A 22,685-nucleotide genomic window follows, 5' to 3' on the forward strand; every position below is an offset into this window, starting at 1 on the left:
GATTTGACTATGTCCCCCAAAGTTCATGTGTTGGAACTTAATCCCCAGTGTGGCAGTATTGGGAAGAGGAGCTGCATAAAAGATGATTAAGTCATAAGGGCTCTGTCCTCATGAATGAATTAATATTGTTATCAAGGGAGTGGGTTATTGAGAGAATGGCTTTGTTATAAAAGGGACTTCTGCCACCTCTTGCTCTCACTCTCATCCTCTCTTGTACTTCTACTTTCTTCATGAGAGAAGACAGCAAGAAAGCCCTTGCCAGATGCAGGGACCTCAACCTTTGACTTCCTAACCTCCACAACTGTGAGAAATAAATGTCTTTTCTTTATAAATTACCCAGTCCTTGGTAGTCTGTTATAGCAACTGGGTAATAGGCAGAGGTTGGAACAGGATGGAGGGCTCAGAAGACAGGAAGAAATGGAAAGTTTGCAACTTCCTAGAGACTTGTTGGATGGCTTTGACCAAAATGTTGATAGTGATATGGACAATGAAGTACAGACTGAGGTGGTCATAGATGGACATGAGGAACTAATTGGGGACAGGGAATAAAAGTGACTCTTGCTATGCTCTAGCAAAGAGAAGGGTGGCATTTTGCCCCTGCCCTAGAGATCTGTGGAACTTTGAACTTGAGAAAGATGATTTAGGGTATCTGGTGGAAGAAATTTCTAAGCAGCAAAGCATTCAACAGGTGACCTGGCTGATTCTGAAAGCATTCAGTCATATGCATTCACAAAGAGATTATCTAAAACTGGAACTTACATTTAAAAGGGAAGCAGAGCATAAAACTTTGGAAAATCTGTGGCCAGACCATGAGGTAGGAAAGAAAAAACCCATTTTCTGGGGAGAAATTCAAGCCAGCTGCAGAAATGTGCATAAGTAACAAGGAGCCAAATGTTAACAGCCAAGACAACGGGGAAAATGTCTCCAAGGTCTTCACGTGGCAGCCCATCCCATTACAGGCCCAGAGGCCTAAGAGGGAAAAATGGTTTTGTGGGCCAGGGCCTTGCTGCTTTGTGCAGTCTCGGAACTTGGTGTCCTGCATCCACACTCATGGCTAAAAGGGGCCAGTGTATAGCTCAGGCTGTTGCTTCAGAGAGTGCAAGCCCCAAGCCTTGGCGGCTTACATGTGGGGCCTGCAGGTGCACAGCAATCAAGAATTAACGTTTGGGAACCTCTGCCTAGATTTCAGAGGATGTACAGAAATGCCTGGATGTTCAGGCAGAAGTTGGCTGTAGGTGCAGGGCCCTCATGGAGAACCTCTACTAGGGCAGTACAGAAGGGGAATGTGGGGTTGGACCCCCCCTACAGAGTCCCCACTGGGGCACTGCCTAGTGGAGCTATGAGAAGAGGGCCACCATCCTCCAGACCCCAGAATGGCAGATTCAACAGCTTGCACTGTGTGCATGGAAAAGCCACAGATACTCAACGCCAGCCTGTGAAAACAGCAGAGAGGGCAACTGTACCCTGCAAAGCCACAGAGGTGGAGCTGCACGAGGCCATGGGAGCCCACTCTTGCATCAGTGGGCTGGATGTGAGGCATGAAGCCACAGAGGTAGAGCTGCATGAGGCTGTGGGAGCCCACTCTTGCATCAGTGGGCTGGATGTGAGGCATGGAGTCAAAGGAGATCATTTTGGAATTTTAAAGTTTAATGACTGCCTTATTGGATTGCAGACTTTCTTGGGGCCTACAGCCCCTTTGTTTGGGCCAATTTCTCCCATTTGAAAAGGCTGTATTTACCCATTGCCTGTATCTCCATTGTATCTAGAAAGTAACTAACTTACTTTTGATTTTATAGGCTCATAGGTGGAAGGGACTTGCCTTATCTCAGATGAGACTTTGGACTTGGACTTTTGGGCTAATTAAGCTGGAATGAGTTAAGACTTTGGGGGACTATTGGGAAGCCACAGTTGACTTTGAAATGTGAAACTGACATGAGATTTGGGAGAGGCCAAGTGTGGAATGGTGTGGTCAGGCTTTGTGTCCCCATCCAAATCTCATCTTAACTTGTAATCTCCATAATCTCCATGTGTCAAGGGAGAGACCAGGTGGAGGTAAATGAATCTTGGGGGTGGTTCCCCCATGCTGTTCTTGTGATAGTGAGCTCACATCTGATCTGACGATTTTATAAGGGGCTTCTCCTTCCTTCTACTTTGTGAAGCAGGTGCCTTGCTTCCCCTTTGCCTTCTGCCGATTATAAGTTTCCTGAGGCCTCCCCAGCCACGCTGAACTGTAAGTCAATTAAATCTCTTTCCTTTATAAACTATCCAGTCTTGGGTAGTTCTTATCCAATTCCAAAGATGATCATTTTAACATGTCTTCAGAGTAACCAGGCATATTTGTTGCTCTAAAGTCTTTACTATCTCCTATCCACTCCCTAAGAAATTAAATGAAGTGCTTTAGTATAGTTTTCTAGACCTTCCACGATCTGCCCAACCTATCTTCCAGTCTTCTTTTTCTCCTGTCATACTTTATAACCCACTAAAACTAGACTATTTGGTACTCTCTGGCCTCCATTTTCAGCTGCATGCCTTTACTTGTATAATTCTATCTGAAATTCCTCTACTTCAGTTTCTTCCTAGAATACTCTGATTCATTTAGGTCTGTCTCAAATGCTATACCTCATGAAGCTGTATTGGACACACACAGTCAATATTTTGCATCTGGTGACAATCACTTATCACATTCTGCATGTAGTCGTATGTATGTGTCATACCTTTTCTATTAAATGAAGCTTCCCTTGGATAAGGAATATATTTAATACATTTCTGTATACTAAAAGCACCTGGCACAGAGCACTGTACATAATGAGACTCAAAACAAATATATGAAAATTGATCTAATAAATTATCAGTTTTCAAGATAAGAGATGATCTAATCAAATGAAATTACTTACAATATATACAGTCTGATCTTTAAGATTTTCAGCTGTGGTTACTTGTTTAAACAAGCGAACAAAGTCATTAAATGTTTCACAGGTTATTTCAGTAGAACATCCATCCTCTGAAGAACTAAGATGATTCAATTTGTTTAAAATTTGTTCCAAAAGCAGCCTCAATGTAAAGCATTCAACACAATTCACAAACACATGTGGGAGCTGAAAACGAAAACCAAAACACTGTAAGTAAAGAAGAAAACACACAAACACAATAATGGCTGTGCTGGATAGTCTCCATTTGCCTTTCTAAATCTATATCCCACCAAACCCACCCCATGCCCCAAGAGCCTGACAGCTACAGAATTACATCACCTGGACTCTCTTATTTTCTGTCTCTGGAGGGAGAAGCCAATGGAAAGAACCAGCAGGAGACTAAGGGAGAATGGTGGGAGAGAAGTTTGGATATTGATTTCCTTGACTCCCACCATGACCCCTCAGTGGCCCTAGCTTGGCAGTGGATACTCTTCTACCAAAGATCAAGTTGGACAGCCCCTCTTCTAAGGCTACACCTCTTGTTTGGTTCCAATAACAGCTCCTTTCTATGGTCCCTTCAGGCCTGGAGGTGGTAAAGGCCCTGGTGTACCATCATCCCTTAGTGATTCCCATAAAATTTCCTTTATAAAACTGTCCCTTCATTAAACTCACTTCAATTATTTCTTTCAGCTTGCCATTTCTTTCTTATGGAAATTCAAAGCAAATTTGTACTTTCCTATAAAGAATTCTTATAAAGAAATCAGCCAGGCATGGTGGATCATGTCTGTAATCCCAAGGCTTTGGGTCAGGAGTTCCAGACCAGCCTGGGCAACATAGCGAGACCCCGTCACTATTAAAAAAAAAAAAAAGAAAAGAAATCTAAGCATATTTGAATGTTAAAAATCTTAATAGGAATTTCACACTTATAACTTTAATATAATATCCTTGAATAAACGTTTACTAAGTCAAAAAAAAAGAATTTTAAGAGTTAGAAACCATAGCAATCCTCCTACGAGGACTGTAAGCACTAGCTCTTTGCTAGGCATATGGCTCCTGCCTGTAATCCCAGTGCTTTAGGATGGGTGGGAGGATCATTTGACCCCTGGAGTTCAAGATCAGCCTGGGAAACACAGTGAGACTCTGTCTTTAAAAAAGTAAAAAAAATTAGACAGGCCTGGTGGTGCACATCTATAGTCCCAGCTACTTGGGAGGCTGAGGTGGAAGTATCACTTAAGCCCAGGAATTCATGGCTGCAATGAGCTATGATCATAACACTGCACTCCAACCTGGGCAATAGAGCAAGACCCCATTTAAAAACAAAACAAAACAAAAAAACTAGCCCTTCATTTAAAAAACTATCAAAATATCAACATGAGTTAACTCCAGAAGTAATAAGGTCACAAACAAGACTTGCTCACCAATACAGTCTATCCTCAAAATAAGATCACAAAAGCAGATTCATTCTGAGGAAGATAACTTGTGGCACTTGGCACAAATAATGGAACTGGTAACTATTTTTAGTGATTTTATAAACTTTATCCAATAAGGAGGCTTTTCTTTCTCTGAATAACAGTGTCACTAAAGCCACATTAAACTTACTTGGGGACAGTTTCACCAGCATTTGCTAACTCACTTCTCTCTCACTCCTTTACTGTCCTTTAAGAACAAAAGTCCACAACATCTCTGTTATGAATAGTGTCTTGCTTACGGCATTTGTACCATCCATGACTTTTAAAGGCAGCATATTCTAAGTGCCTGTCTGAGTCCCTGTATCAGAAGTAGTAACAATAATCATATATTACACTGATTAAGTAACAGCAGAAACTACAGTGTGATAAAAAATGGAATACAGTCCTTAAATATAAAACTTCCTTATTGGGTTTTATTGCTTTTATTCAACATATATTTTGGGGGCACTTCATTCAGGGGGTTCTGAAATGCAAATGCCTGGACCAAGACCTTGTACACTCAGATTCTGAAGTCCAGTATATAGCCCAGGCATATGTGTTTTTTAGAATGCACAGCTGATCTTTCGGATCAAAAGCTGAAATCCACAACTTAATATGCTGAAATCCACAAGTTAATATGTGCCAAGTAATGTGCTTGGTGCTGGGGATAATTTCAAGAAACTCACAATCTAAAGCCAGGGAAACATAAACACAAAATCATAGCTGAGAAGGCTAAATATTATGACAGAATTAAGCACAGGGTGCTAAGGTTGCAAAACAGGGGGGCATCTGATACAGCCTAGAGGATCAGGAAAGACCTTGTAGAGTATAAGTAGAAGAAAACCTGGCAAAATAAATAAGCATTTGCCAAGCAACAGGAAAAGCGAGTACAGGAAAGCCACTCCAAGTAGGGGAGCAACATGTGCCATGGCTTGAAAGTAAGACAGCAGGAACTGTACACAGTTCAGTATGCTACCCTAAACGTGCATCCTCAGCGCTAGAGGAGGACGGGGTTAGCAAGCCAAAGCCTGTGGGCTAGCCACCTGTTTTTGTACATACTGTTGCTTTGAAACACAGTCATGCCCATTCACATAGAGAATGCCCATGGCTGCTTTCACAATACAGTAGAGTCAAGCAGGTGAGACAGAAACTACGTGGTCCACAAGCACAAAATGTTAGCTATCCGGCCCTTAAGAAAAAGACTGCCCATCTCTGGTTTAGGATATGAAAGGGAGTATGGCAATACTCATCAATAATAGCAGCTAACCTTTATTGAGTGCTTACTACGCACTATGTACTGCAGAAAGCACTTTCCATGTGCTAACATTTAATTCTCTTAATCCCAAATGTTGTCACTATGAGCCAACTTTGCAGATGGAGAAAGCACTAACTGGTGAATCCAAAAAGGAACATGAGTCTGCCAGACTCCACAGCCCAAACTCTTAACCACTGTGTTATGAAAGATAAATTCAGCTCATGAAAGGTCTTATACAATGGGCGAATTACTTGAACACTGTCCTGAAGATATTAAGATTTGCATGGCCTAGCTGCTGGGTGAAGATTGCAAATAAGAGGCTTACAGAAATACATGGAAAAAAAACAATGGTAAATGAAAATCCTAGCAGCAATGGCCAGGATTAAAGGTAGATGGAGACATGATTTTAACAATGTGAAGCAACAGACTAAGTTTATTGATGTGATTTACTAAATGAGGGAAGATGAGGAAAGAGTTAAGAAAGTGCAAGTTTGGACAACTGTGTCAATGACAGTAGACCATTCATGGAGAAAGATAATATGGGAAGGAGAGTAATGTAAAGGTGGTATGTTCAATTTTGCATTTGTGGAGATTCACAATTATCAGTACCAATATTATACACTAAAAATGGCAAAGAAATATTTAATATTTTTATTCTTACCTCTAAAGTTTTCAACAACGTTTGTGTTACATAGGTCTTTCCACTAGCAGTATGTCCATAAATAAAAATGGATGGAAAGCTGAAATGATGTCTCTAACGAGAGAAAAGACAAATATGAGGCTGCACATACAAAATAGAAAATAAACACTTATCAACTTGTGAGAAAGTTGTACGTGGAAAAGTAAAATATTCAATCCAAATTCCTAACAGTGAGCATATTGTGGATGCATCAACACACTTTGAACCTAATTGAATTCAACTCTAAGCACTTTCTTTGTTATGAAATTAAAATGTATGTAACATATTTGGCATATTTTATTATGTACTATATATTTATATTTTTATTATCGTACAGGTTTACATATACAAACTAGTATTTTCAACTTCATAGCAGATTTAAGAGATTTTTCAAGGATAATTTTGTTTATACTCCATTTTTATATTACTCCTTCTTAAAGACTCTTATCTCCTGCGATGCCACAACTTCACTATACATTTTAATGCTATGAAATAAAGTACATATAATCAAAAGATTAAAAGGAATTTCAAGGGTCCTCATTCTTAGGAAAACTTATAGACTACTTCTGAACTATGCATACTCACTGATGCTGGCATAAATGCATACATTAGATCACATAAAACACTAATAAAATCTGCATAGCATTTATTTTAAAATACATATGTGCAAGATCCTCTTGCAGTACATTAGGTTAGCAGCTTAGAGAAAAGTAAATATTGTCAAAGGTCTCTCTGGTTTAGTTAATACTACAAATATTTGTACTTTATTCCTTAAATGAACGCTTTCATTAGATACCTACTAAATGCTGAAAACCATGAGGTACTGAAGAGAACAAATATCAGTAAAAGACTATCTACTTTGGAGGAAATTATAGTCTACATTTTTAAAATAATTACGGGAAAACTTGATTTTTTAATAATACTCTTTTTTTTTTTTTTTTTTTTTTTTGAGATGGAGTCTCACCCTGTCACCCAGGCTGGAGTGCAATGGCGTGACCTCAGCTCACTTCAACCTCTGCCTCCCGGGTTTAAGCGATTCTCCTGCCTCAGCCTCCTGAGTAGCTGGGATTACAGGTGTGTGCCACCACACCCAGCTAATTTTTGTATTTTTAGTTAAGACGGGGTTTCACCATGTTGGTCAGGCTGGTCTCAAACTCCTGACCTTGTGATCTGCCTGCCTCAGCCTCCCAAAGTGCTGGGATTACAGATGTGAGCCACTGCGCCTGGCCTATTTTTTAATAATACATTTTTTTAAATAATTACAAGAAAATGGGATTATGCAATTTCTATCAGAAAGTTAAGTCTCTATTAATTATCATCGATTACAGCAACAGTCACAAACATTTATTACATTCAAGTCACTAAGTTAAACATTTCCTTTTACAAGACAAATCAGGAACTCAGATTTACGCAGGAAAAAGACTTTCTAAATGGCATACAGCTATGGCAAAAGCAGCTCAACTGCTAAAAATACACTAAAAATTTACTGGAAATGAATAGGTAATGTAATACATGAATCTTTTTCTGAAGTTTATATGTAACAATCATATAAATTAACTGGCCCAAAAATTCTGTCTCAGCAGGGTGCAGTGGCTCAAGCCTGTGATCCCAACACTTTGGGAGGCCAAGGCAGGCAGATCACTTGAGTTCAGGAGTTCGCCTGGGAAATACAGTGAAACCCCATCTCTACAAAAAACACAAAAATAGCCAGGCTTGGAGGCAAACATCTGTGGTCCCAGCTACTCGGAGGCTGAGGTGGGTGGATTGCTTGAGCCTGGGAGGCAGAGACTGCAGTGAGCCAAGACCATGCCACTGCACTCCAGCCTGGGAAAGAAAGCCAAACCCTGTCTCAAAAAACAAAAACAAAAAATTCTGTCTCAAGAATTAAATGCATGTTGCTGAGTATCTCTGCTATCCATTACATGTTGTTGCCTAATAATACCTTAAACATCTTTTCTATTGTGACCTAGAATTATATTGAACTGTTCCACTGTTATTTAACCTTTCACCTTCATAAATCTCGCTAACATAAACTGCAATGAGCTAGTGCCTGACACAGAAAAGGTGCTCGGTAAATATTTATTTATTGAACAAATAAATGAGTATTCTCAGAAACATGAACCAATTTTTTATATTTCTTTGCTATAGTTCTTTGTATTTCCCACATGCACAGCACCTTGCAGAAAACTGATATTAAAATAGTTAAACATAATTTTCATTAAAAGCAAAGGTCAAAAACCCTTCTGTGATACACCACTAAGTTTACTCATCCCTATTTGCCAATTTGCTTTTTCAACAGGAACATTTCTGGCTGGAGTGATCTGCGTTCCATAGATGAAATGCAGAGAACATAATCAAGAAAATGCTCCAGTAATAATATAACTATAATTGAAAGCAGTATAAATAGAAAATTAATTGAAGATGCAGTTGTTGACCTCTAACTTCCCTAAATAATGCACCCCTTTACACAGAGGGTGGCACTTTTCCACTAATGCTTCACAGGCCACCTCAAATTGCCATGCAATATTTCTAGTTGGATGAAAGTATAGTCACGTGTACATTCAAAGATGGACCACATATACAACAGTGATCTCATAAGATTATAATACCCTATTTTCACTGTACCTTTTCTATGTTTAGATACTTTTAGATGCAGACTTATCACTGTGTTACAACTGCCTACAGTATTCAGTATAGTAGCACCGCTGTAGAGGTTTATAGCCTAGGAGGAACAGGCTACACCATACAGCCTAGGTGTATAGCAGGCTACACCATCTAGGTTTGTGTAAATACACTTTCTGATATTCACAGGAATTAAATTGCCTAACGATGCATTTCTCAGGACGTATCCCCCTCATTAAGTGGCAGCAACGCATGACTGTACTTAAAAAAGCAAACCAGAAGATGGGGGTATGAGAATGACCCTAAATTCTCATTCACTCTCTTCGCAGGTAAGATCCAAGTTTGATTAATTCCAATTCTGATTGAGTCTGAATCAAAAAGCACATCAAAGACCACCATAAAATAGTCAAAAATAGGTTAAATTTTGAATTGGTGAACGCTACCCTCTGCCTATTGAAAGGACTCCCTACGTATCTATGTTCATCCAGACAAGACAAACTCCTCTCTAGGGCATCCTGTGAACTATCAGTTAAGGAGAAAACTTTACCCTAGACCTCTTCGGGACTGTTACAATTCTGGAAAAGCCAGTAAATTTTTAAACCTGAAGCACTGCTTTGGCCCTTAGTGGCCCTGAAAGCAACCACCTCTCTACACTTGACTCACTCCAACTACCGCACAGAAACGTGTGAACTTACATTTGAATAAATAACACCCTGCAAACACATCTGTTACATAAATCTCATTGGGTTGGGGTAAGATAATAAGCAACTTCTAGGAGCTAATGTGGGCAACTTCTGAAAAGTGTGGCGTGTTTCAAATACGTCTTAGGCAACGTCCTATAGTGCAGGCCGGTCGTTCTCAGACAGTCTCCTCTTCAATATTCGGAAGAGACTGTAGGTGAAGGTGCAGTACAGAACCACAACACCCCTATTTAACGTAAAAACGGCCTTTTGGCCCTCAATCCAAACACGAAAAAACAAATATTGGAACAGGTCGCAAGACTACCGAAACGTCTGCCTCCAGGATCTGGAAGACAGTTTAACTACAATACCTCTCCAAACAAGGACTGCAAGATGGACACTTGAGACTCGCGACAAAGCACCACGTTTTCCAAGTGGGGCATTCTGGCAGGCACCACCGCAAAGGCCAGTGCAGCCAGCCCACAAGACCCTTGCACAAGACAGAGCCTCTCCCGAGTCTGGCGGCCCACGCTCCCGCCGGAAACCGGACCCGCAGCGTCGGGGGAGGAGCCGGCGCTGCCGGGCTGCGGCGTGACGGCAGCGCGTACGCCGAGCGTCGCCGCCGCTCTAGTCTCAGGGCCGGAACTATCCTCTTCTCGCTGGTCCTGTGGGCGCCGGGGTTTTGCCGATTCTTCGGCTTGGTGGGGATTTCGGCCTGGGGCTTTTTCCACTCAAAGGCTAAGAAGACGACATGGAGATGGGCGAATAGGGAAGGGGTGGAAGGGGTTAAGGGGGGTCCCGTGGGCCTCCAATGACCCCTGAACCCCGTGCCTTTAGTTTTCCCGGCTGGAAACCCCAAGTTTAGAAACCTTGAGTGCCTAAGAAGACGGACCCGGAGCTGGGGCCCTTAGAGGGACGTGGAAGGCGGACTTAGAAGACTAATATTGTCAAAAGATGTTTTTGTTGTTTTTTTTTTTTTCCTGACGACGTTGTGGGAAATTAGTGGCATTGAGTACAAAACAGGGTGTAATGGGGTTTAATGCACAGCTTGGAATTACTATTTTTTGTGCAAGCTTTAAACCAGATGTGGAAAGCCTCTCAATCCTAATGGGATGAAGTTATAGTGTGTGTTGGTGAGGGTGATAGTAAAAATAATGCTACTTTTAGCATTAGGCTTTCACGTGTATTTATTTGTGAGGCACCTACTAGCAACTAAACACTAGAAGATTCTGGAAATAAGATACAGAAGTAGGCAAGTGCATGGTGGAAAGAGAGCTTGGCGTCCTGAAACCCCTGGGTTGGGACCACTGACTGACTCAACTGCTAAATAGGCGGACTTTGGAATAGTTGAGCCTCAACTTCCTTATCTATAAAATAGGGATAATACTGGCTAGGTTATTGCTAGGAGTAGAAGATCCTGTACATACTACCTGTTACACATAAATCTAAATTGTGGACTTTAATCTGCCCATAGATTGTAGATCAGTCTTAGATTTGTGATGGTCAAAAGGATCTTTTGAGAGTTGTGGTATATAACGTATTAGCTAGTCAAAATAGCATTTTCACAGCAACAATTCAAAAGCATTTGCCCAGGTACGTTTTAATAGAGAATTCTAAAGGTTATAATGGGACCACCCATTAAATTTCAATGTCTCCAAGGGAAGCTGGCCTCTGATACTCTCCCAAGACTGTTATACATCCGTAACATACTGTGCATATAAGGTATACATATATTATAATCATAACACTACATCTTTATAGCATTCAATAAAACTGACTAAACTGTCTAAAATGTTAGTCTCTATATACTTTATGAGGGCAGGAAACACTGTCTTCACAGTTCAATTTCCAGCATACAGAGTTAACGCCTGGCAGTTACATAATAAAGATAATTGTTGATCTGAGAGAACATGCCTTACCATCTGGATGATTTAGGATGGTTTCTCAGAGGAGAGAACCTGGAAGCTGAGGCTGAAGAAAAGATTCACCTGTGAGACCAAGAAGGAAATTGTAAACAAAAGAATGTAAAGACAAAAAGGGACAAATGGGCAATCCCATACCTGAAACTAGCAAATAGTTTTTATATATAAACCTGGAGAGTAGTAGGAGGTCATGCTGGGGACCAATAAAGAATTGTAGGCAGAGAAGCAAATGAGATTTGACTTAGAAATATTCCTTCTGGCAACAGTGTGGAAAGTGGAATCAATTTCATTTGTTGAAAAGACTATTGCAGTCTCCCAAACAGTGAATAATAATGGCCTCGATAGGCAGCCAAGATGGCCAAATAGGAACAGCTCCGGTCTACAGTTCCCAGCCTGAGTGACGCAGAAGACGGGTGATTTCTGCATTTCCATCTGCGGTACTGGGTTCATCTCACTACAGAGTGCCAGACAGTGGGCGCAGGACAGTGGGTGCAGCGCACCGTGCACGAGCCGAAGCAGGGCGAGGCATTGCCTCACTCAGGAAGTGCAAGGGATCAGGGAGTTCCCTTTCCTAGTCAAAGAAAGGGGTGACAGATGGCATCTGGAAAATCGGGTCACTCACACCCTAATACTGCGCTTTTCCGACGGGCTTAAAAAATGGCACACCAGGAGATTATATCCCGGACATGGCTCGGAGGGTCCTACGCCCACGGAGTCTAGCTGATAGCTAGCACAGCAGTCTGAGATCAAACTGCAAGGTGGCAGCGAGGCTGGGGGAGGGGCGCCCGCCATTGTCCAGGTTTGCTTAGGTAAACAAAGCAGCCAGGAAGCTCGAACTAGGTGGAGCCCACCACAGCTCAAGGAGGCCTGCCTGCCTCTGTAGGCTCCACCTCTGGGGGGAGGGCACAGACAAACAAAAAGACGGCAGTAACCTCTGCAGACTTAAATGTCCCTGTCTGACAGCTTTGAAGAGAGCAGTGGTTCTCCCAGCATGCAGCTGGAGATCTGAGAACGGGCAGACTGCCTCCTCAAGTAGGTCCCTGACCCCTGACCCCTGAGCAGCTTAACTGGGAGGCACCCCCCAGTAAGGGCAGACTGATACCTCACACAGCCGGGTACTCCTCTGAGACAAAACTTCCAGAGGAATGATCAGGCAGCAACATTTGCTGTTCACCAATATCCACTGTTCTGCAGCATCCACTGCTGATACCCACGCAAACAGGGTCTGGAGTGGTCCTCTAGCAAACTCCAACAGACCTGCAGCTGAGGGTCCTGTCTGTTAGAAGGAAAACTAACAAACAGAAGGGACATCCACACCAAAAACCCATCTGTACATCACCAGCATCAAAGACCAAAAGTAGATAAAACCACAAAGATGGGGAAAAAACAGAGCAGAAAAACTGGAAACTCTAAAAAGCAGAGTGCCTCTCCTCCTCCAAGGGAACGCAGTTCCTCACCAGCAACGGAACAAAGCTGGACGGAGAATGACTTTCACGAGTTGAGAGAACAAGACTTCAGACGATCAAACTACTCCAAGCTACAGGAGGAAATTCAAACCAAAGGCAAAGAAGTTAAACACGTTGAAAAAAATTTAGACGAATGTATAACTAGAATAACCAATACAGAGAAGTGCTTAAAGGAGCTGATGGAGCTGAAAGCCAAGGCTCAAGAACTACATGAAGAATGCAGATGCCTCAGGAGCCAATGTGATCAACTGGAAGAAAGGGTATCAGTGATGGAAGGTGAAATGAATGAAATGAAGCAAGAAGGGAACTTTAGAGAAAAAAGAATAAAAAGAAACGAACAAAGCTTCCAAGAAATATGGGACTGTGTGAAAAGACCAAATCTACATCTGATTGGTGTACCTGAAAGTGACGGGGAGAATGGAACCAAGTTGGAAAACACTCTGCAAGATATTATCCAGGAGAACTTCCCCAATCTAGCAAGGCAGGCCAACATTCACATTCAGGAAATACAGAGAATGCCACAAAGATACTCCTTGAGAAGAGCAACTCCAAGACACATAATTGTCAGATTCACCAAAGTTGAAATGAAGGAAAAAATGTTAAGGGCAGCCAGAGAGAAAGGTCAGATTACCAACAAAGAGAAGCCCATCAGACTAACAGCGGATCTCTCAGCAAAAACTCTGCACGCCAGAAGAGAGTGGGGGCCAATATTCAACATTCTTAAAGAAAAGAATTGAAAATAATTTTCAACCCAGAATTTCATATCCGGCCAAACTAAGCTTCATAAGTGAAGGAGAAATAAAATACTTTACAGACAAGCAAATGCTGAGAGATTTTGTCACTACCAGGCCTGCCCTAAAAGAGCTCCTGAAGGAAGCACTACACATGGAAAGGAACAACCGGTACCAACCACTGCAAAATCATGCCAAAATGTAAAGACCATCAAGGGTAGGAAAAACTGCATCAGCTAATGAGCAAAATAACCAGCTAACATCATAATGGCAGGATCAAATTCACACATAACAATATTAACTTTAAATGTAAATGGACTAAATGCTCCAATTAAAAGACACAGACTGGAAAATTGGATAAAGAGTCAAGACCCATCAGTGTGCTGTATTCAGTAAACCCATCTCATGTGCAGAGACACACATAGGCTCAAAATAAAAGGATGGAGGAAGATCTACCAAGCAATTGGAAAACAGAAAAAGGCAGGGGTTGCAATCCTAGTCTCTGATAAAACATACTTTAAACCAACAAAGATCAAAAGAGACAAAGAAGGACGTTACATAATGGTAAATGGATCAATTCAACAAGAAGAGCTAACTATCCTAAATATATATGCACCCAATACAGGAGCACCCAGATTCATAAAGCAAGTCCTGAGTGACCTACGAAGAGACTTAGACTCCCACACAATAATAATGGGAGACTTTAACACCCCACTGTCAACATTAGACAGATCAACGAGACAGAAAGTTAACAAGGATACCAAGGAATTGAACTCAGCTCTGCACCAAGCAGACCTAATAGACATCTACAGAACTCTCCACCCCAAATCAACAGAATATACATTTTTTTCAGTGCCACAGCACACCTATTCCAAAATTGACCACATAGTTGGAAGTAAAGCTCTCCTCAGCAAATGTAAAAGAACAGAAATTACAACAAATTGTCTCTCAGACCACAGTGCAATCAAACTAGAACTCAGGATTAAGAAACTCACTCAAAACCACTCAACTACATGGAAACGGAACAACCTGCTCCTGAATGACTACTGGGTACATAACGAAATGAAGGCAGAAATAAAGATGTTCTTTGAAACCGATGAGAACGAAGACACAACATACCAGAATCTCTGGGACACATTCAAAGCCGTGTGTAGAGGGAAATTTATAGCACTAAATGCCTGCAAGTGAAAGCAAGAAAGATCTAAAATTGACACCCTAACATCACAATTAAAAGAACTAGAAAAGCAAGATCAAACACATTCAAAAGCTAGCAGAAGGCAAGAAATAACTAAAATCAAAGCAGAACTGAAGGAAATAGAGACACAAAAAACCCTTCAAAAAATTAATGAATCCAGGAGCTAGTTTTTTGAAAGGATCAACAAAATTGATAGACCGCTAGCAAGACTAATAAAGAAGAAAAGAGAGAAGAATCAAATAGACGCAATAAAAAATGATAAAGGGGATATCACCACCGATCCCACAGAAATACAAACTACCATCAGAGAATACTACAAACACCTCTATGAAAATAAACTACAAAATCTAGAAGAAATGGATAAATTCCTCGACACATACACCCTACGAAGACTAAACCAGGAAGAAGTTGAATCTCTGAATAGACCAATAACAGGATCTGAAATTGTGGCAATAATCAATAGCTTACCAACCAAAAAGAGTCCAGAACCAGATGGATTCACAGCCAAATTCTACCAGAGGTACAAGGAGGAACTGATACCATTCATTCCAATCAATAGAAAAAGAGGGAATCCTCCCTAACTCATTTTATGAGGCCAGCATCATCCTGATACCAAAGCCAGGCAGAGACACAACCAAAAAAGAGAATTTTAGACCAATATTCTTGATGAACATTAATGCAAAAATCCTCAATAAAATTCTGGCAAACCGAATCCAGCAGCACATCAAAAAGCTTATCCACCATGATCAAGTGGGCTTCATCCCTGGGATGCAAGGCTGGTTCAATATATGCAAATCAAGAAATGTAATCCATCATATAAACAGAACCAAAGACAAAAACCACATGATTATCTCAATAGATGCAGAAAAGGCCTTTGACAAAATTCAACAACCCTTCATGCTAAAAACTCTCAATAAATTAGGTATTGATGAGACGTATCTCAAAATAATAAGAGCTATCTATGACAAACCCACAGCCAATATCATACTGAATGGGCAAAAACTGGAAGCATTCCCTTTGAAAACTGGCACAAGACAGAGATGCCCTCTCTCACCACTCCTATTCAACATAGTGTTTGAAGTTCTGGCCAGGGCAATCAGGCAGGAGAAGGAAATAAAGGGTAGTCAATTAGGAAAAGAGGAAGTCAAATTGTCCCTGTTTGCAGATGACATGATTGTATATCTAGAAAAGCCCATCGTCTCAGCCCAAAATCCCTTTGAGCTGATAAGCAACTTCAGCAAAGTCTCAGGATACAAAATCAATGTACAAATATCACAAGCATTCTTATACACCAATAACAGACAAACAGAGTGCCAAATCATGAGTGAATTCCCATTCACAATTGCTTCAAAGAGAATAAAATACCTAGGAATCCACCTTACAAGGGATGTGAAGGACCTCTTCAAGGAGAACTACAAACCACTGCTCAGTGAAATAAAAGAGGATACAAAGAAATGGAAGAACATTCCATGCTCATGGGTAGGAAGAATCAATATCGTGAAAATGGCCATACTGCCCAAGGTAATTTACAGATTCAATGCCATCCCCATCAAGCTACCAATGACTTTCTTCACAGAATTGGAAAAAACCACCTTAAAGTCATATGGAACCAAAAAAGAGCCCGCATCGCCAAGTCAATCCTAAGCCAAAAGAACAAAGCTGGAGGCATCACGCTACCTGACTTCAAACTATACTACAAGGCTACAGTAACCAAAACAGCATGGTACTGGTACCAAAACAGAGATATAGATCAATGGAACAGAACAGAGCCCTCAGAAATAACGCCGCATATCTACAACTATCTGATCTTTGACAAACCTGTGAAAAACAAGCAATGGGGAAAGGATTCCCTATTTAATAAATGGTGCTCGGAAAACTGGCTAGCCATATGTAGAAAGCTGAAACTGGATCCCTTCCTTACACCTTATACAAAAATTAATTCAACATGGATTAAAGACTTAAACGTTAGACCGAAAACCATAAAAACCCTAGAAGAAAACCTAGGCATTACCATTCAGGACATAGGCATGGGCAAGGACTTCATGTCTAAAACACCAAACACAATGGCAACAAAAGCCAAAATTGACAAATGGGATCTAATTAAACTAAAGAGCTTCTGCACAGCAAAAGAAACTACCATCAGAGTGAACAGGCAACCTACAAAATGGGAGAAAATTTTTGCAACCTACTCATCTGACAAAGAGCTAATATCCAGAATCTACAATGAACTCAAACAAATTTACAAGAAAAAAACAACCCCATCAAAAAGTGGGTGAAGGACATGAACAGACACTTCTCAAAAGAAGACATTTATGCAGCCAAAACACACATGAAAAAATGCTCACCATCACTGGCCATCAGAGACATGCAAATGAAAACCACAATGAGATACAATCTCACACCAGTTAGAATGGCAATCATTAAAAAGTCAGGAAACAACAGGTGCTGGAGAGGATGTGGAGAAATAGGAACACTTTGACACTGTTGGTGGGACTGTAAACTAGTTCAACCATTGTGGAAGTCAGTGTGGTGATTCCTCAGGGATCTGGAACTAGAAATACCATTGGACCCAGCCATCTCATTACTGGGTATATACCCAAAGGACTATAAATCATGCTGCTATAAAGACACATGCACACGTATGTTTATTGTGGCTCTATTCACAATAGCAAAGACTTGGAACCAACCCGAATGTCCAACAATGATAGACTGGATTAAGAAAATGTGGCACATATATACCATGGAATACTATGCAGCCATAAAAAATGATGAGTTCATGTCCTTTGTAGGGACATGGATGAAATTGGAAATCATCATTCTCAGTAAACTATCACAAGAACAAAAAACCAAACACCGCATGTTCTCACTCATAGGTGGGAATTGAACAATGAGAACACATGGACACAGGAAGGGGAACATCACACTCTGGGGACTGTTGTGGGGTGGGGGGAGGAGGGAGGGATAGCATTGGGAGATATACCTCATGCTAAATGACGAGTTAATGGGTGCAGCACACCAGCATGGCACATGTATACATATGTAACTAACCTGCACATTGTGCACATGTACCCTAAAACTTAAAGTATAATTTTTTAAAATGGCCTTTATAAACAATGGGAATAGGTGAGAGGGAATGGTAATTAAAGTTTATTAAACATAATGTGGCTGACACTGTGATAGATATATTACTCCCATTTAAATTTTAACAATATTATAATAGAGATACCATTATTGTTTCACATTTGGAAAAACCAGCTGGGTTAGGTAATTTATCCCAAGGTTTATAGTTCTTAATTACTTGAACTTAGATCTGGTTAATCCTAAAGCCCTTAATCTTTTTACTACCCCATACTGAGAATGGGCTAAGTCTGAGAGAAATTTAGAAGTATATTTTATAGAACTCAGTAGCTGTTTGTAAGAGATGGAGGGAGGAGTCATAGAGACTAGCATTTAGGTTTCTGACATAGGTGATTTTAGGTTTTGCCAGTAGTGAAATAAAAAATAAGGAATACAGATGAAAAGCCAGATGGAAAAATAAGGAGCAGGTTTATAGATTTAGTTTTATCTTTATGGGATAAGAAATGACCCAAGTGGGTTTGTTATATTAAATTTGAAGTGTCTGCGAAACAACCAGATAAAGAAGTCCAGTAAAAATGGGATCTGTAGCTCAAGAGAGAAGAGCCCGGAGAAGGAGACACAGAAATATATACTTATAGGTAGTATATAGGTAGTTGAGCCAGTCATCTAAATGAGATTATTCATGGGTGTTTGTTTCATGGATTTCATGGAATTATTTGAAAGTAATTAACTAGAACTAGGGAGTAGAAGGGAATTTTCTCAACTGGATAAAGAGCATCTATGAAAAAAACTACAGCTAATATCATAATTAATCATGAAATACTAATGCATTCCCCCCTACATTCAGGGACAAGGCAAGGATGTCTGTTCTCCCTCCTCTGTGCAACATTGTACTGGAGGTTGTAACCAGTGCAATAAGAAAAAGAAATTAAATGCACCCAGATTTGAAAGAAAAAAATAATGAATTTACTTACAGACAACATGATTGTTATGTAGAAAATCTGATGGATTCTACAAAAAAGTTTCTAGAACTAATAAGTGAGCTTTGCAAGGTTTCAAGATGCAAGATTAACATAGAAAAAATAGTATTTCTATGTACTAGCAATAAGCGATTGGGAATTGAAATTTAAAATAACAGCACAATTTCAATAGCATCAAAAATTATTAAATACTGAAGAATAAATCTGACACATGTAAGACTTGCACACTGAAAACTACAGAATATTACTGAGAGAAATTAAAGAAGACATTATTTTAAAATATAGAGGTATCATGTTTAAGACTCAGACTCAATTTTGTTAAAATTTGTCACTTTTACCCCAAATTGATGTGTAGATTCAACACAATCCCAGTCAAAATCTTAGTGTGCTGTCTCTCTCTGTTTTTTTTTTTTTTTTGGCAGAAAATGACAATTTAAAAATAGGCTTGGCCAGGCAAACTGGCTCACACCTGTAATCCCAACACTTTGGGATGCCAAGGCAGGTGAATTGCTTGAGCTTAGGCGTTCGAGACCAGCCTGGGCAACATGGTGAAACCCCGTATCTACAAAAAATACAATAATTAATTAGCCATAGTGGCTTGTGCCTGTGGCCCCAGTTACTCGTGAGGCTGAGGTAGGTGGATCACTTGAGGCCAGGAGGTCAAGGTTGCAGTGAGCCATGATAGCACCACTGCACTCCAGCCTGGGCAACAGAGCAAGACCCTGTCTAAGAAAAAATAAGTAAAATGAATTTTACAAAATAAAAATAGGCTAAAGATTTGAACAAGCACTTTACTGAAAAACAATATACTGACCACAACTAAGCACATAAAAGAATGTTCAACATCTTTAGTAATTAGGACAATGCAAATTAAAACCACAATAAGATACTACTACACACCTATTAGAATCTAGCCTGAAATTAAAAAGACTGACCATTCCGAAGTGTTGGCAAGGGTGTGGAGCAACTGAAACCTTCATACATTGTTGCCAGGAATGTAAAATGGTACAGCCACTTCGAAAAACAGTATGACAGTTTCTTAAAATTTAAGCAGACACCTACCGTATGACCCAGCCATTCTACCCCTAGAAGTTTACCTAAGAAAACATGAAAACGTATGTTCATACAAATACTTAGACACTACTATTCAGTGGTTTATTTGAAATCCAAAAATTGGAAACAAATTCCATTAAGAAGTAAATAGATTTAAAAATTGTGGGATATTCATACAAATATTTTTCAGCAATATAAAGGACTAAGTATATGAAATAGCATGGATAAATCTCACAAATAATTATGCTAAATGAAATAAGCCAGATTCCCTCCCCCCACAAAAAAGTATGTACTGTATGCTTCTATTTTTATAAAATTCCAGAAAAAATAAACTATAGTTAAAGAAGTAGTAAAGTAGTAGTTAAAGAAGTGATAGTGGCTGTCAGGTAATGAGGAGGTGGGTCAGAAAGGAGGTATTATAAAGAAGAGTGAGGAAATCTGGGGAATGGTGGATATTATAGGTTGAATTATGTCCTCCTCCCAAAATTCAGTGAGGTTCTAACTCCTAGAAGCTGTGAATGTGGCCTTATTTGGAAATAGGGTCTTTGCAAGTTTAATCAAGTCAAGATCAGGTCATTTGGATGAGCCTTATTCCAATATTATTTTCTGTTTATAAGAAGTGGCCATGTGAAGACACAGAGGCTTGGGGAGAATGCCAAGGGAAGATGGAGGTAGAGATTGGAGCAATGCATCTGCAAGCCAGGGAACGCATAGGATCACAGGCCCTCCACCAGAAGCTAGGAGAGGCACATGGAACAGATTGTCCCTCAAGGCCCTCAGAAGGAATCTATATTTCTGACACCCTGATTTTGGGCTTCTAGCCTTCAGAACTGATAGAGAATACATTTCTATTGTTTTAAGCCACCTAGTTTGTGGTACCTAGGATATAAATACAATGGTTATAGTAATTATCTTGATTGTTGTCATAGTTTCATGGAAGCATATATATTTCAAAACCTATCAAATTGTTATTAAGGTATGCTAATTATACCTTAATAAAATTCCTCAAACTTAATCAATTAAAATAAAGGAGGATTGTGCATAGAATAATGATAGTATGTTATGACCGATAGTACTGATTAATCCAATTCTATTTCTCTGAAATCCATTTAGAAAACACAGAAAACCATCATCAATCTGTGACTGCTTTACTTGTGTCTCCAGTACATTTCTGTGCTTTCTCACCTTCAAGTCTTTGCTTCTACAGTCACTTCTTGCACTACCCCACCTACATCCCAATTGAATAAATTATTCATTCATCAAATGGATTGAGTATATACTTTCTCTGAAATGTTTTCAGTGTTCAGGTAGAGCAGTGAATAAAACAGATAACCCCTCCCTACACAAAGGGTCATTATAAGGCTTATGTTTTTGTCCACCTACACCTTTAGGCTCCATTTGAATCTGCCCAGTTCTGCCTCTAGAACCCCAAATCAAATACATGAAAGAGTGCTGGGCCCCGCCTTTTGCAATCACCATGAAGGCAGGCTGACTAGTGCCTCTCATTTACATATACATATCCTATTGGTTTTGTTTCACTGGAGATCCCTAATACATATTTTTTTAAAAATTCAGATTTATTGAGGCGTAGTGCATATTTTCTCTTTTTAGTGTACAGTTCTGAGTTTTTATAAACATATACAGTCATGTCACCACTATCAAAATCAAGATATAGAACAATTTCATTACCCACAAAATTCCCCAGCACTCCTCTGCAGGCAGCCTCTTTCCCCTTCCCCCAGAATCTGGCAAACACTGATCTTATTTCTTTTCTTATGGTTTCACCTTTTCCAGAATGTCATACAAATGGAATCATATAACATGCAACATTTTGAGTTTAATTCTTTTTCTTCCCATAACACATTTGAAATTTATTCATGTTATTCCATGTATTAGCAGTTCATTCCTTTTTATTGATGAGCAAAAATCCATTACATAGATCATCATAGTTTATTCTCCAGGTTAAGGACACTTTGTTTACATCAAGTTTTTAACATTATGAATAGAGTCACTATAAACAATCATGAACAGGGGTGTGTGTGTGTGTGTGTGTGTGTGTGTGTGTGTGTGTGTGTATGGTAATCACCTGACAGGTTCTTCTTGTCCACTGCACAGATAGAGCCAATTTACTGAGAGCTGAGACAGTGGTATTGCAATAGAGAAAGAAGTCAATAATTGCAGTGCCAGCCAAGCAGAAAGAAGGGAGTTTTTACTCAAATCAGCCTGCCTGAAAATTTAGAGGCTAGGATTTTTCAAGGATAGTTCGGTGGGCAGGGGGCTAGAAAATGGGGAATTCTGCTTTATTGGGTCAGGGATGAAATCACAGGGGGTCAAATCTGTCTCCTTTTGCTGAGTCAGTTCCTGCCTGGTAGTCACAAGACCAGATGAGGCCAGTTTCTTGGTATGGGTTACCAGTCCAGATGGCGCCAGCTGGTCCATCAGAATGCAGGGTCTGGGAAGTACCTCAAACACCAATCTTAGGGTTCACAATAGTAGTGTTATCTATAGGAGAAATTAAGGTTACAAATCTTGTGACCTCTGGCTACCTGACTCTTGAATCATAATTCCAAGCTTGTGGCTAATTTGTTAGTTTTACAAAGGCAGTTTCAGTCCCTGAGCAATAAGGGAGTTAGTTTTGGGAAAGGATTGTTGTTATTGATTCCTCCC

At 40.1% G+C, this 22,685-nt stretch overlaps 1 protein-coding gene across 3 annotated transcripts in view; it reads right to left on the reverse strand.

Annotated features, from left to right (window-relative positions):
• ORC5 (origin recognition complex subunit 5) overlaps positions 1–13,557 on the reverse strand; it is an 81,587-nt gene extending 68,030 nt beyond the window's left edge. Inside the window, exons 1-3 of one of the 3 annotated variants that reach the window (XM_003825721.4) lie at positions 9,965–13,557; positions 6,274–6,366; positions 2,895–3,095 (exon numbers count right to left, since the gene is read on the reverse strand). In XM_003825721.4, coding sequence (XP_003825769.1) covers positions 2,895–3,095; positions 6,274–6,366; positions 9,965–10,036 — 366 coding nt within the window. In that variant the 5' untranslated portion in view covers positions 10,037–13,557. The remainder of the gene's footprint in view (positions 1–2,894; positions 3,096–6,273; positions 6,367–9,964) is intronic. The other 2 variants (XM_008951051.6, XM_034964704.3) reach the window with 2 other exon arrangements.
• Positions 13,558–22,685: the final 9,128 nt, after the last annotated feature.

This window comes from Pan paniscus, chromosome 6 (assembly GCF_029289425.2).
Source record: "Pan paniscus chromosome 6, NHGRI_mPanPan1-v2.0_pri, whole genome shotgun sequence".
Lineage (NCBI taxonomy): Eukaryota > Metazoa > Chordata > Mammalia > Primates > Hominidae > Pan > Pan paniscus.